The sequence below is a fragment of the Phyllostomus discolor genome, chromosome 9, assembly GCF_004126475.2.
Source record: "Phyllostomus discolor isolate MPI-MPIP mPhyDis1 chromosome 9, mPhyDis1.pri.v3, whole genome shotgun sequence".
In the NCBI taxonomy this organism is placed as follows: domain Eukaryota; kingdom Metazoa; phylum Chordata; class Mammalia; order Chiroptera; family Phyllostomidae; genus Phyllostomus; species Phyllostomus discolor.
In genome coordinates, this window is record NC_040911.2 from 37,601,061 (window position 1) to 37,615,889 (window position 14,829).

At 43.1% G+C, this 14,829-nt stretch overlaps 1 protein-coding gene across 1 annotated transcript in view; it reads left to right on the forward strand.

The window, feature by feature from the left end:
• The window catches only part of ANKRD29 (ankyrin repeat domain 29), a 50,390-nt gene extending 39,952 nt beyond the window's left edge, over nt 1–10,438 (forward strand). Inside the window, exons 8-11 of the mRNA XM_028524153.2 lie at nt 102–200; nt 1,731–1,826; nt 4,010–4,108; nt 8,275–10,438. Of these exons, the coding sequence (XP_028379954.2) occupies nt 102–200; nt 1,731–1,826; nt 4,010–4,108; nt 8,275–8,358 (378 nt within the window). The 3' untranslated portion in view covers nt 8,359–10,438. The remainder of the gene's footprint in view (nt 1–101; nt 201–1,730; nt 1,827–4,009; nt 4,109–8,274) is intronic.
• The last annotated feature ends 4,391 nt before the right edge of the window (nt 10,439–14,829 follow it).

The following is a 14,829-nucleotide window of genomic DNA, read 5'->3' on the forward strand; positions in this document are numbered from 1 at the left end:
ACCTGCATCGTTTGTTGGTGAGGAGTTCTTCCCGGGTGTTAACTTGCTGCTGTGGGGATGCTGTGTGGTCTGCTGGGGTCCCAGGTGTGCTCTCGCTGCAGGATGGAACAGCGCCTCTGTGGATCGCGTCTCAGATGGGCCACAGCGACGTGGTGAGGGTGATGCTGCTGCGTGGAGCCGACCGGGACGCCGCCCGCGACGTGAGTTTGAGCAACAGTGGTGCAGCCCAGGGGCTCCGGGTGAAAACACATGCACTGAAGCTCTGAAACTGAACTCAGCTTGGTCTGTAACTGAGCTGGGTTTTCTCCCAACCTTCACCTACTGTTTAGTGGGAAAACGGGAAAATTATGAATCCGTTGAAACTTAGCAAGTGCTGCTCAGTCTCTCTACGGAAAAAAGCTGTGTTATTGCTTGGACATGCTTGTCCCCCACCTTACCCCCCAGCAGACTTTGGGATAAACTGAGATGGGGGATGTAAGAGCCTGGGCCTGGGGCTTTCCTTGGGAGGATGTCCCTGGCGGCTACATGCACAGCTGCCACTGCATTTCCTGCTGGCACTGAGCCGCAGTGCAGCTGGCTGAGTATGGAGGTCGGGTATCTGTGGTTTGGGGTTCTGCAGTGCTCCAGGCTGGGCCCCCCTCACCTGGTTCCCCCAGATACAGGTTTCTGCTCCACATCCCCGTTGGCCTCCACTTAACCCCTGTTAGTGTCACCTAACTCTGCCTCCGTGTGCCCCACAACAGGCCATACCCCATACGAATTCAGAGCAAGTTGTCACCCCCGCCCCTCCCTCCCTCCCTTCCTTCCTTCCTTCCATAGTGTCTGGACTTTTGTCCTTGGTGGTACTCCTGCTTATGTGGCCCATCTTCTCTTTCCAAGTCAGAGATCAAAAAGAGGAAGTCAGAAGGCACGTTCCTGGCCGCTTCAACTCCCCTCTCCCACTCCCTTTCTTCTTCCCACAGACCCTGAAGCCAGAAAAGAAAAATCCTCTTTCCCACTCTTTCTTCCTGCTGCAGCTAAGCAGGATGGGTGGAGTCTTTCCTTTACTACAGGAGGATTCTGTGAGCTCTAGCCTCCAAATACAGCACTTGCTCTGTTAAAGCGAAAGAGAAAAGCATTTGGAAAATCTCTTCTCAGAGAGGCCAAAAAGTGATGACAGAAGTGGAATGCTAATGTCTGAACATGTTTTTGCATTCTTGTAAAAAAGAGATTTCAATTTATCTATCCTCTTCCTCCTCTGCCCTCACCTCCACCACCACAGGCAAATAGGTAAGTGAGGGAAGATTAGGGTGAGGTTACTTACAAGAGAAGACAAAATGAAAAACATTTAAAATTTTAGAATACTCAGTACAGTTCAAGAATTCTTTAAATCAATGCAAACGGTTCGATAATTAACTTCTGCTAAGTCACGAATGCAGAGAATACCTCTTTAGTCCATCTATGTCCTAAAAATATGCTCTTGAAATTACCCTTGTCCCTTACCCAGTATTCTCAGTGACTGGAAGAGTGTGAATTCCCAAATGGCAGGGTCCTAAGATAATATAAGAAGTCACCTATTTTGCCTGGTACTCTTTTACACAGAGTTAACTGCTTAATGTGCTCTAAAGTGCTCCTAGATTAAGAGACAGTGCAAGTCTGTGCATATTCCCAGTTCTCAACTCACAGTTCGGTTTTCAGCCAACTCCCACAAACTGTTAATGGGCAACTTTTGTTTACCTCTGTCTGCCAAGGATGGTACAACAGCATTACTGAAAGCAGCCAACAAAGGCTATAATGATGTTATAGAGGAGTTGCTGAAATTCTCACCTACCCTTGGTATTTTGAAGGTAAGCGCTAACGTGAAATTTTGCCAATCTTGTAAAAGAAAGAAGTTAGAAATTCAGACTTCTGTACTTGGGACTGAGGTAGAATCTGGGTGTAATTCACATGGTTAGTTGTATGCTTGAAAGAACATACCTATGACTTCTTAATGTTGGAGATTTGTGGGTAGTGGTAAAAATGAGAAGGTGGTAAAAAGAATGAACCAGAGTATGTTGGAACCTCGTTTTTCAGAAAAAAAAAATATTAGACATTGGTAATGAAATTGCCACATTGGAAAGTCAGCCATGTGGGTACGTCATTGGAGGGTTTGTTTGGGGATCCAAGGGATCCACAAATCCTAAAACACATGGTATTTGTCCCACAAAACATGAGGGACACGTGCCCATATTCCTTCTCTTCATTTTCTGGAGCAAAGAACCACATCGTTAACGTAGGTGAGATAAAGTCAGCCTCCAGCACCTGGACACCTCAAAGCATATGTCACTCTGGGGAGCTGGGTCTTCCGGAAAGCAGGGCCCCAAACTCTTCAGTTTTGATCAGTTGGGATTAAAATGTTTCTAAACTGTAGTCTATACGAGGGTTGGCAATCTGGTTCAACAAAGGGTCAGGTAGTGAATATTTTAGGCTTTGTAGGCCATACGGTCTTCGATGCGACTGCCCAGCAGACCCATTGTAGCGCAGAATCAGGCACGGAAGACACCTTGTATGAAAACAGTGTGGCTGCGTCCCAGTGAAGCTGTATTTATGGACATTGTGTCTCTCGAGTCTACTATTGACACATCACAGAATATTTTCCTTCATTTGATTTTTTAAAAATTCTTAGCTGGCCAGGACATACAAAGGCAGGCAGCAGATCAGATTTGGCCCTCGGACCGTAGTTTGCTGACCCCTGCTGCACAGTCTTCTGTTTCTTAAATAGAGGACACCAAGCCCATCCTGAACTCAGAAGGTGGCTTAGCACTTTCTGAACTGCACCCTCAGGGTTTACTGATGTGTATAAAGGTCTTGCCCTTGAGTGACCCCAGCAGCGTTTTGGACTTTCTGATTCTGATCTTTATAGCTCTAGGCTCCGTTCCCGCTGTCAGCTGTTGTCAGGGCGCCACCTCCTCTCCCCTGTCCCAGTGAGCTACTTCTAATCTTCCACAAGCTTGGAAGCCAGAAAGCTGCACTTGTTAATAATGTTTGTAAAGGAAAAATGGTCTGTGAGAGTGAACTTCCTATAAATAAAAGGAATGAGCTTCAGAAATGGACTTTGCAATATCCAGTCTCATTTCAAACAGCTCTTTTTGGCCTGGTTTTGATTTTTGGCCATATTTCACACAGGGGCAATGGATACCCTACGTATTATAAAGCAAACATGGAAAAATGCTACTTTGATGGAGTTTTTCCCTGGGCATGATATTTTGCTCTTTTACAAAATAAGAAAGTGTTTTTTATTATAATAGTTAGTTTGGAAACTAAGCTTGCATTTAGGTGCTGTACAAAGATCTATGAATCTCCTGGAACAGATGTCATATGATTACCATTGTATATCAGGTTTGTGATATTCTCTTCTCTCCCCTTCCATCATCTGCCTACATGGTTGCACCTAGCCACTTCCTTCTTTCAGTAAATATTTGCAGTAAATTTCATGAAATGTCAGCAACTTATCCACAAGGCCCTTCTATGTTCAGAAATGCCCCAACTCAGGGCTCAGGGGGCGTTCATCACCCCTCGTCCTCTTACTCTCATGCCCTGTAACTCCACAGCTGCTTTCCTGCCTACCTGGGTGAGCAGAGCGCATGTAGCAGGTCAGCCCAGTGGCTAGTCAGCCATTCCTCCAGTCTTGCTCGAAATGACACACCAAAAGCACAGTCTATATATGTAGGAAAAATGTGTTTGACAGAGTATTGGTGTTTTTTCCACAGCAAGTTCTAAAGTATTATAAAACTGGCCAGTGATCATGAGGTCACGTGCACCCTAGGGCAGGTTTCTTATTTCCCCTGGAGAAGAACACTGGCATTGTGCACAGTGACCAACTACTGTGTGCCTGAGGCCACTATGGTAGATACTGATGTGACTGCGAACACAAGGAAGAGTAAGGCTCCCACGTTACAGTTTCATCATTCAGGCTGGTTTATGATGACAGCCAAGCTGAGTGTTGCTGGCTGTGAGCTCACTCCTCACACACATTGTCATATTCTCTTAGAATGGGACGTCGGCCCTCCACGCGGCAGTGCTCAGCGGAAATATTAAAACAGTCGCGCTGCTCCTGGAAGCAGGGGCAGACCCCGCCCTGAGAAACAAGGTACTGGCCTTACCTTATGCATCTTTTTACTCCATTAGGCACCTATGTAAACAGGTAAAGCAGTGTCTGCCATAACCAAGGCAGTTTCCCTGGCTCCCATCACTGTCCTCCTACTTCAGCCTAGTAATGGCATTCAAGGTTGGCATTAGGCTGTGAGTGAGCAGTATGTGTAGACCCAGAGAATGACACTGGAATCCTGTAGCATCAGTGGATTTTCAGCTGACAGTGGTGCAGAGAGGCAGTAGTGTGGGAAGCAGGGTTGTGAGTGTTCTGTCATCAAAGGAGTGTCCTAAAATGTCAGCGCTCTGTGGTTTATCTCCACCCTCCATGAATCAAATATTCACATGTCAAGAATTGCTAGTGCTCTATTTGGTGTCTCTGCGGGGAAAGGGTTACTTTTATGTTGTTAACAGGACTTTGTGCCACTGTTACAAAACCAGCCCATATTTTTTTATAGCTCAAAGTCTTTAGTTTACAGTTATTCCAAATTTGGGAGTGGAAGATGCACAGTAGCCATAGGGGGAAAATGCCATTGTATTTCCTCTTCTTCAGCAGCTGCAGAAGCAGTCAAATGCACAGACGGGGGTGGGGGCGGGGGCTACAGCCTGGGAGAGGTCTGAGAAAACATGAAACTACTAACTTTTGAAGGAGGAAGTAAGGTGGGGCTTATTAATAGTGCAACTTATGAAAAACAATTTTTATTTTATATTAACCTATTTGAATTTTTATGAACATCAGTTGCTGTGATAGACTTTATTGATATGAACAACAGAAACAGAGTACATCACGACATTTTGAAAAGAAACTATTAAGAAGTACAATTAAGCAACATGCCAAGGCCCTCTTCCATTCCACTTAACATGTGGAATTATTACTTCTTCGTTCCTACCATTGAGCTGTTTGAAGATGACCTTTCTGCTTGTCTCTTCCCAGGATACTTAGATTTATTTTCCATTAGTGGGCCTGGCTGAGTGATAAGGCAGCTGAAATGCAATTGCGTGTCTTATCTTTAGACCTTGGACAGACACCCTAAAGGAGGGAGTCATGGTTGCTGATCCATCCAGCACTGGATTGAGGCAAGGGGACAACATTAGCACCTGTATATAGAAACTGAAAATAATGCAATTCCTTGTGTGTTTCCTGGGATCTCTGCGGTGCTGGCTATGGGGACTTTCCAGTGACGGGAGTACTGGGCTTTGGGCCCTCCCTAGAGCTGCTTGAATATATAGCTTTGAGGCAGATACCTGAGGAGAGGGCAACCAGTGGCCCCAGTAGCCACCCCCACGCTGTAGCCATCCCCATGGGCGCAGGGGTCCTGTTTTCCCGATTCCCCCAACTGAGGACGCAGAACACATCTCCCGGGAGCAGTAGGGCAGTCGCATGGAGTGCTGCTGTACCGTGGTGAGTGTGGACCGCGGTCCTGCTCCGTGTCGGGTAAGATGGCCGTCAGGGGCTAGCCTAGGCACTCCTCAGTCTCACTGCCTCAGTAGCCCAAGAATTCAGTGGGGGCCACCGGGAGATAAGAGGAGTGAGACCAGGTTTTTAAAACTATCTGGTTGACACTCAGAACAGTGATGTCACTGACAAAAAAGAAACTGAGAACATAGCTTGAAAGTATAAGGCTTATTTAATGATAAAGGACATGGGCATTCATGGAGTTAGTCACACACCTTGCTGTCACACACACACACTGTAACTTGACAGGCTTGTGGGCAGAAGTACAGCACCTAGATTCCCTCTTCTTCCTGGCTGTAGAGGACCCTCTGCCTGCCTGCCAGCCTGCTCACCAAGGACCAAAAACCAATGCAAAAACAGTTCGTTTTTCCTGACTGGACTCCATTTACCAGGAGCCTTTTTCTGCAGGCTCAGGCATTAGACCTGTTCGACACCCACTCCTGCAGGAACTAAGCTAATAGTAGGATTTGACCCTATCGAGGGACCTGGGGTGTATAGTAGCATAGCGTGGTGATTTCCTGTCTGATTCAGTCTTGCATCAGTTCTTCATGATGAGCTGAGCTACAGGCACAGGACATGCTGCACAGCAGGCCACGTGTGGTAAACTCACAACTCCCCACAAGTCCTTGCATAATTCCCAACAAGTGAGGTCCTAGCCAGCAGGTGGGGGTCAGGGAACAGTATCCACCTAGAAGGTGGGGGCTGCGGGAGCTTCACCTAGGGTCAGGGTCCCAGGTAAAGCAGCTGGGGTTCCAGGCTCTGCAGCCAGAAAAAAAAATATGTGAGTCAGGTAACATCTATAGCAAAGCCTTCTCTCCTATTCTGCGTACCTTTCTACACTTTAAATGTCTCCCCTGAAATCCCAAGAATGTTCTTTTTATTCGTCTGTAACAACAGTTCTCAAAGTGTGGTCCACGGACCCCTGAGGGTCTTCAAGTCCCTTTTAGGAAGTCTAAGGTCAAAACAGTGTTCTTAATACAAGGGTGTTATTTGCCCTTTCCGCTGTGCTGACGTTGGAAAAGCACATCAAAGCAGAGGTGGCAAACTGTACTGGTAAATGATTTTACAAACCTTTGTGAGTTCTTTTACAAATATTGTAAATTATTTTACAAAAATACAGGTTTTACTTAAGAACCTCTTTGATGAGTCAATAAACAATTTTAATTTTATGAAATCTTGACCCGTGCTACATATAGCACATACATATTTTTTATATTTGTGACAGAGTGGGAAGTATACAGAAAGTACTTCTGCTCACTGAATGCAGTTGTTGTCCAAAAAAAAAAATTGTGCAACTGTTGCAATTGCAAAGTGAACCAGTTGCGTTGTTCATTGAATATCATTTTGACTTGAAGGAATGACCTATACCCACCATGTAAGCCTAACAGCTTCCTAGCACTTAAAGACTTGTTGCTGCTGTTGTTGAATCAGCGGTAATACTGATGAATGTGACCTTCTGATGTTATGTAATGAAACGTGTCAACATTTGGAATCTCTGCACAAGCCAGGGAACTAATATTTTCTAACTGACCAGTGCATGATGTTATAAATCATGCATGGGTTAAAAAAATGCGCCTGTACCTAGATAGACCTGTGGATTTTAATGTAACAGAATACAAAAAGTTCATTGATACGGTTTCAAATTCCACATTGTGGTTACCTTTAAGCAACTACCCCTTGTCCTGTGCTGGTGTTGCATCAGACAAGAATATCTACAGTGATCTGAAAGGCGATCAAAATGCTCCTCTCTCTTGTGACTTACCTACCCGTATGAAGCTGAGTTTTCTTCCCATGCTTCAAAGCAAAGCAAAACAACATGTCACAATAGATTGGATACAGAAGCAAATACAAGAATCCAATTGTCTTCTAACAAGCATTATAGAAATATGAAAAACTATTAACAATGCCACTCTTCTCACAAACTGTGTTTTTGAAAATTTGGTTATTTTTTTATAAATATGTCAGTTATGTTAACCTGTAATGGGCTAGTTATTTTAATAAATTAACAAATATATATTTTTTCAGTTTTTGTTTCTAACAAGTTAACAACAAAAGCTCATTGGGGTCCTCAATAATTTTTAAGAGTGTGAAAAGATCCTGAGACCAAAAGGTGTGGGAACCACCGCCCCATACATTTACTGCGCGTGGTTGGGACACGCTCATTAAATACACGTGTACGGAATGTGTGTCTCAGCAGCGCTATGGAAAGAAAGGACATACAATGAGACCGGTAATGTGGGAAGTAGTGGCCACCGAAGCTGCTCTGCCCCAGGTATCCCTGCCTTCTCATCGAAAGATACCTGTCCTGAGTCTCAGTTCCTATCACGCAGCCTGCCTCATATAATAAACTAATTAAATATAAGGTATCAAATTTAATGTTACCAGTATTTCTTGAGCACAAACCAGATATGCCAGGCACTGTGCTGGAAATGAGAACACGCAGATGAATAAGACACGCACCCTGGCATCCAGGAGGTTACAGTCTAGTAAGAGATACGCTAGGTACAGCAGTAACCCAAACAATGAGGGAAGAAAATAACTGGTTATATTTTTACATTTAAAAGAGACCTCGAATGACTTGATACAAAATAGAGAGTCCAGTGGGGTTTTTTGCCAGTGGAGAAGCAAGTTTGGGTCACAGCCCCCTCCTGGAGCCCCTAAAACCACACCAACTACAGGAGTTCACTAATGCCCATCTTATCTCCTTTCAGGCCAATAAACTTCCTGCAGAACTAACCAAAAATGAACGCATATTGCGCCTCCTCCGAAGTAAAGAAGGACACAGGAAGAGCTAACTTAGATGCATATTTGACTGAAAGGTAGAAATCTTAACCACATTGTCCAACTAGAAATTGCTTTCAAATAGTGTTGGAAATTCTTTGAAGACAGAAAATGCTCCAAATCCCCTGGGTCCCTGCCCAAAAAGAGCTGTGCTTTGTCCTGAAGCAAGAACAGAGCAGCTCAGGGACCCCTTCCCTCGTTCGCATGGGCTTCTCACACTGGTCTGTGGCCCCGCTACGGCGGGGCCTGGCGGTTCCGTGGGTTCCACAGAAACTCATTTTAAACTGTACTAACTTGGGTTTCTCTAATTGTTAATAGTTAAACTCTTAATTGTCAAACCTTCCAAGAGCTTTAAGTAAGAAGACAGAAATATTGCAAGCCTTTAAAAGACTGAAAGTCTGACCTTCAGTGAATCAATGCACTTTTGCTTTTGTGTTAAATGTAAGTGTGCTAAAACATACCTCCATTCTGCTTTACACATAAACGTGTGTCATTCCAGTGTAAAATGTTTTCTTCTACCCAAGGATTATAGCCATGGTTACTAAGACTTAATGAAGTGTAAAGTTGCATTATTAAAAAGCCATTTCTGACATTCCACCATGTGCTTTTCAAAGATGGACTGTTGCACTATAAAAAAGGCAAATTGCGCATTTGTGAGTTGATCTTCATCTTATTCCTAATGTGTAAAAATTGTTCTTATCTGTTGTCCATAGTGTGGGTGTGGTAATACACAAGTGGCAAATTTGGAAATTCAGAAAATTACAAACCACACGAAATGTAGGCTTCTTTCTTTGAGCTTTTACTTTAGTTCTATTATTGGGAATCTACTTCCTGTGCCATAACTAAGTAATTTAACATGCTGCAGAATCTCGAGCTTCCAGATCACATTGCCTGATACAGTGACTTCGAGGCCCTTAGATAAAATGTGATGTGTGCAAGGACAGTATGTCACTATCACTGTTGAAGGGTATAAGTATTAAAAGACTGTTATTAGAATTTAGTAAGTGTTCATCTATGCATGCATTGATTGATTCCAAGAAAGAAACCTGGGTTTTACTGAAATACACCCTTGAGAGGGGGTGTCAAAATTTGTAATCAATGCACTTTACAACCAGTGGTGTCTACCTGCCTCAGTCGGTGCCTCACTGCACGAGCAAAGATTAACCCTTTTGTTTGTAACCTGCCGTATTAAACACTGATGGCATTTCTGTTACCAAAAAACACATTTTTCATTTTCTTGTCCATGTTCTGCTCTAGTTTGCAGCCAGGGCTCGATGTAATTACATGTAAAAATGGAGGGAAATGTAATCCCAAAAGACTTTTTTAACCATCTTGCAGTGTCACTAAAAGCAGTTTCTTTAAGTCAGTAAATAATAGAATTTTACTGACTTAATTTTAATTTTGAAATTAGAAGACATTCTCTTAAAGTTTATTATGATCAATAAAATAATCAACCAAAATCAGTTTATTTCGGTCAGTGTCACAAGCAGAGCCAGTAATGACAACCCACAGTCCCCAGAGACCCCTACAGCCTAACTCTCGGGGCAGCACACCTGCAGTCTCATTTCAGAACAGAAACTCAGGAAGCTGTCTAGATTGCTAGAACACCTGTATACAAAAATTTTAGTCGCTGAAAGGCAGTGCTAATTGCCTCATTGACTTTCTTTTATTCAGCAGAATTGTACAATTACACATCCCCCCCACGGGAATTTCACAAAGTTATATTTATTTTAAAGAGGAAAATAATGTGGCCTTAAATGTTTTATATGTTTTTCCATTAGTTAGAGCGCTTAGGCCAAAAACGGTTGCCCAACACCGATCAAAATCACAACAGTTTTATAGGTACTGATAGCAAAGTTCCAAAAGTAAAAAATGGGATGAAATTACACTCATAATGTTGTTTTCACTAAAATATGTTTTCCTTGGCCTATTCATTAGATCATTTTATGTGGGTAATGTTCTTGATCAACGTTAGGGCATTAAAAATGAATCTGGTAGCTTTAACAATATGGAGGCCTTCTCCGGAAGAGGTCTCTAGGGTAGAAGGCTATGATATTAGACATAGAAGGTAATATGATTATATAAGTCAATCACCAAAGACTGAAAAAAGGTCTGTTATTTAATGTTAAATTGCATTCATTTTGCACACAGGTAGATTTTTACTTTATGCTAATCTAATTCACAATTCAATGAGCTCTGTTTTCTAAGACTTAGAACTAGCAATTCTTTTTTTTAAATTTTATTTTAATCATTGTTCAAGTACTGTTTTCTCCCTTTTACTCCCATTCCGGCCCACAGAACTAGCAATTCTTATGCAAATTATTTGCTTAATTGAACCACTAAAGTTTTTCATTATGTCCATTTGTTTGATGAAATATTCCAGGTTGTTATAATTCAAAATAAAGTTAATATACTCCCAGTTTGCCTTTGCTGCTTTTTTCTGTTTGTTTTTCATCAGAAGTCATTTCTGTGATTTTTAATAAAATGGAATTTTAGAGTTAATGATTCAGCTCTGTAAGCTTTATGTTACTTCTGAACCTATGATTTCTTTATTTCTACTGTGGGTGACTTTTGTAATGATCCCAAAAGGTTTTTTATTCAGGCAAAAATCCCTGGGAGTCACAGATTATACTAAAAATAGAATTCTTACTTGCACATCGTGATGATTTGATGCAGGCATACCTCATTCTGTTGCACTTCATAGATGCTGAGTCTTCTACAAATGGAAGGCAAGACTCTTTATCGGCAAAAAGATTACGACTCGCTTTCTGGCGGTAGTCTGAACAGAACCTGCAGTAGCTCCAAGGTCTGCCTGTGTAGCTTGTGAAAGGGCCCCCGTCTAGTTAACTGACACATTCATCACCTCACATACTGATTTCAAGTGTGGCAGAGAGAGTGCCTTAATTTCTATTTTTGTTGTCTGTGATGCTCCTGGCTGTCCAGGCCTTTACATTGGCTTTTTCTTCTGAAATAGCTGGTGTTTTTGCACAGCTTCTTGTTTTGGAAACAAATCTTTGCAGTGGTAACATCAGGAATCTGAAGAACTCCATGGCCATCCTGGCCTCCCCTCGCATCCCGTCTTCTGCAAACACAAGACAGCTCTGTCTCATTGCCCCACACTGGCACACCTACTCAGAGAACAACAGCACCCCCAAATGCCAGGCTACTTGGAATCTGACTGAGATGCCTGTGTTTCAGGGTCGGCCCACCCTGCAGATTACAGGAGTGAGAAGCTGAGGTCCTAATTTCATAACAGAATGGCTTTGGTGCTAGAACAGACTGAGCCTCACACCTGGAGTGTGCAGATTATTAATAATAACAATAGAAACAGCAGATTACATTGTTGAAGTATTGTTTTGTGCTAAGCATTTTACATAGATAATTTTATAAAGTTTATAAGCATTTTCTCATTTAGCCCTGCCAACAACCCTCTGAAATAGGCATGTCTTGCAGCGGAGGTAGCTAGGTTTGAAAGATCACTTCCCCCATAGTGGTGGCTTGGTGCTGTCCTCCAGCCCTTGGGTTTTGCTGTTTTTAGTGTGGCAGAGTGGCAGAGAGTTGTGCCCAGACGGAGTCACAGTTCTAGCATGAAGGAGATAACAGTGGAGAATACAGAGCAAATTCTTCAAGATGGAGATAGAGCTCATGATAGTTTTGGTGATTAATTGAACACAGAGGGTAAGGAAAAGAAAGGAGAGTAGGAATCATACTAAGGTATGTCGGGGACTCAAAGACCACCCCCAGGTTCAGTGATTTGCAGCAAGAGGATATACAGCGAAATCAGCAAAGGGAAAGGGAAATGAAGATAGAGGAGATTGGGTGCGAGCTTTCAAGAGTCCTACCAGTGGGGTCACAGGACAAGCTTAATTCCTCTAGCGACAAATTGTGACAACGTTGTGAAGTCTTATCTCCTGGGGATGCTCATCAGAGACTCACTCAGGCTTTTAATTGAGATCTGGTCATACAGGCACCCTCCGTCTAGCATTCACCAAAACTCCAGACTTCCAGAGGAAAACAGGCTTTCGGCACAAACCATACTCTGTAAACAGTGCAGGCACGGTAAGCCAATGTCATTTAGGGGAAGTTTTGTATCAGTGTTTGATGGCCAAGTCCCCAGGCATGCTCACTCTTGTGAGCAACAGTTTCTAAGGATAACAGTGTCAGGTCTGCCATATTAACTTTTTTCTGCAAACAAGATTTATGTGTGGACAGTACCAATAACTGTGTGAGGTAATAGGGAAGGACAGAGGAGTCTGGGGTAAAGAGAGAGAGAGAGAGAGCACTTTGGACATGTTTAGTTTGAAGAATGTGTGAAACAGATTCCACAAAGCAATTGTAAACAGCAGCTAATGTGTAGGACAAGCTCGTTAGCTGATTTGGGGCATCATCTGTGTAGAAGTGATGGTTGAAGTCATTGGATGAAAGAGGGAGACTCTGGTGAGAGAAGAGAACTGAGAAGGAACTTTCAAGCAAAAAGGGAAGTCAGCAAAAATGAAATGAAATGGACAGGAGTGGACAGTGGGACATACATACATCATCAAGGAAGGAGAAAATTCTGAGGAGAGAGTGGGCAACGAGCCCCTTGGAGAAGCGGGGCCATAGAACACGAGGGCTGGCCGTACAACACAAACTCCGGACTGACGTCTGCCCTGCGACTTTGGCCGTGGTGAGCGTGCTCAGTCCCCACAGAACTCTAGCACAGGCTAAGGATGACCGGTCCTGGCAACTGGTCAGGACCTAAAGTTACTGTTAAATTAAAGTAAATGGTTGTCTCGAAATAATTCTAGTTGTCATTGGTGGAACTGTATTTGTGAAGCCACTGCTAACACTTTCTAGGAATCGTTGGCAGCTCTCAGAATGCATCGCCTCTGCTTTCTCACCAGTAAAGAAAGTGCTTTGTGCCACAGTATAAAGATGCAAGATCCGTGTGGTCCAATGTCAATGGGCCTGTTAATGTCGTACTACCTTACTGGTAAAATGAGAGAGAAGGTGTTTATCTATATTGGGTGACTGGTTCTAATCAGTGGGATTAGTGCGTGGAAGCACGTTGACAGGGCCACACCTTGTTCGGGGTTTTCATGCCATCAGCTCATGCCCTTGTACTTACCTGTGCTTCAAAAAATGGAGGAAAACAATAAACAAACAAACAAACAAACAGCAAATTATATGCTGTTTTAGCAAAATTAGAATGATTTATTTCACACTCAGCTAGAGGAAGTCTCTACTTAACCTACCAAACACAATGAGATGTACTGGTAAGACAAACAGGCATTTTCTCCAGGTTCTCTGACCGCTATACTTAGCCCTTAGTTAAATGATTTATACATTAGTGGGTCTGGGAAGTCTTAGAATCTTTTCCTGGTGCTCTTACCCTTTTTAGCAATACTTTAAGATAATTTTAAACTATGAGTGAAGTCATGTTTTTAACAATTAGAAGTTATTAAAGACCTTCAGTTCTCAGATGCCTTGTCAGCTTTATCAGAAAGAAGTACTTCTCCCTTCTTTGATGTCTTCTTCCCTCCCTCACTTGGATTGAACCCTCTAATTTTTAATGACAAATGCTGTTATTCTTCCCCCTTCCTGCAGTTGGACTTGTAAGAATGGCCTTAGAAAGAAAGTCTTCAGTTTACAAAAGCTGGATGCCCTATATTGGGAAAGATTAGACCCAAAACCACCCCAGGCAAAGGCAGTTGTGCCATGACTGAATTCTCTGAAGAAGGAAACACCATTGCGAACCTGACTGCTTTCAGGTTATCCCCATGCCAGCAGCATCATATCTGAGTGGAAATTCCACCACAGCACACGACTGGATTAGTGACCAAATCAAGTGCCCTCTCTAGGGTGAACATTTTACTGTAAGTTTGACCGACAATGCCTTGTTGCTGAGTCAGTCAGAACCACTGGCAGTGAAGACATCAGTGAAATTTAGCTCACTTAAGTGTGGAGTTTTAAAAGTCTACTGTAGAACCCAAAAGAATTGAGTGCGTATTTCAAACAAAAGACATCTACAAGAATGTTCATAACCCCAAAATAACCAAAACTGGAAACAAGCCAAATGTCTGCCATGTGGTTTTATATCATGGACTACTACTCAGCAATGAAAAAAGGGTGACCAACTGCTATGAGCAATGTGAATGATTCTCCCGTCCACACATTCCACAGCGTTGAGTGAAGAAACTGGACACAAAAGAGAAGGCTTCTGTTGACATGAAGTTCAAGAGCAGGCAAAATCAATTTGTGGTGATAGAAGTCAGAATAGTGGCTACCTCCGGGTTGGAGGAAAGTGATGATATTGGGAAAATGCATGAGGGAGCCTTCTGGAGTGCCAAAAACAGACTGTGCTTCCTCTGGGTAGTGGCTACATGGATCTGTGGTGACCAGCCTCCAAGGAGGCCCCCAGTGCTCCCCTCTGCTGGTAGTCTTGTCCCTGTGTGGCCCCCCTCCTACACTGTATCAGGCCTGGCTGTGTGTGATCAATATGAATG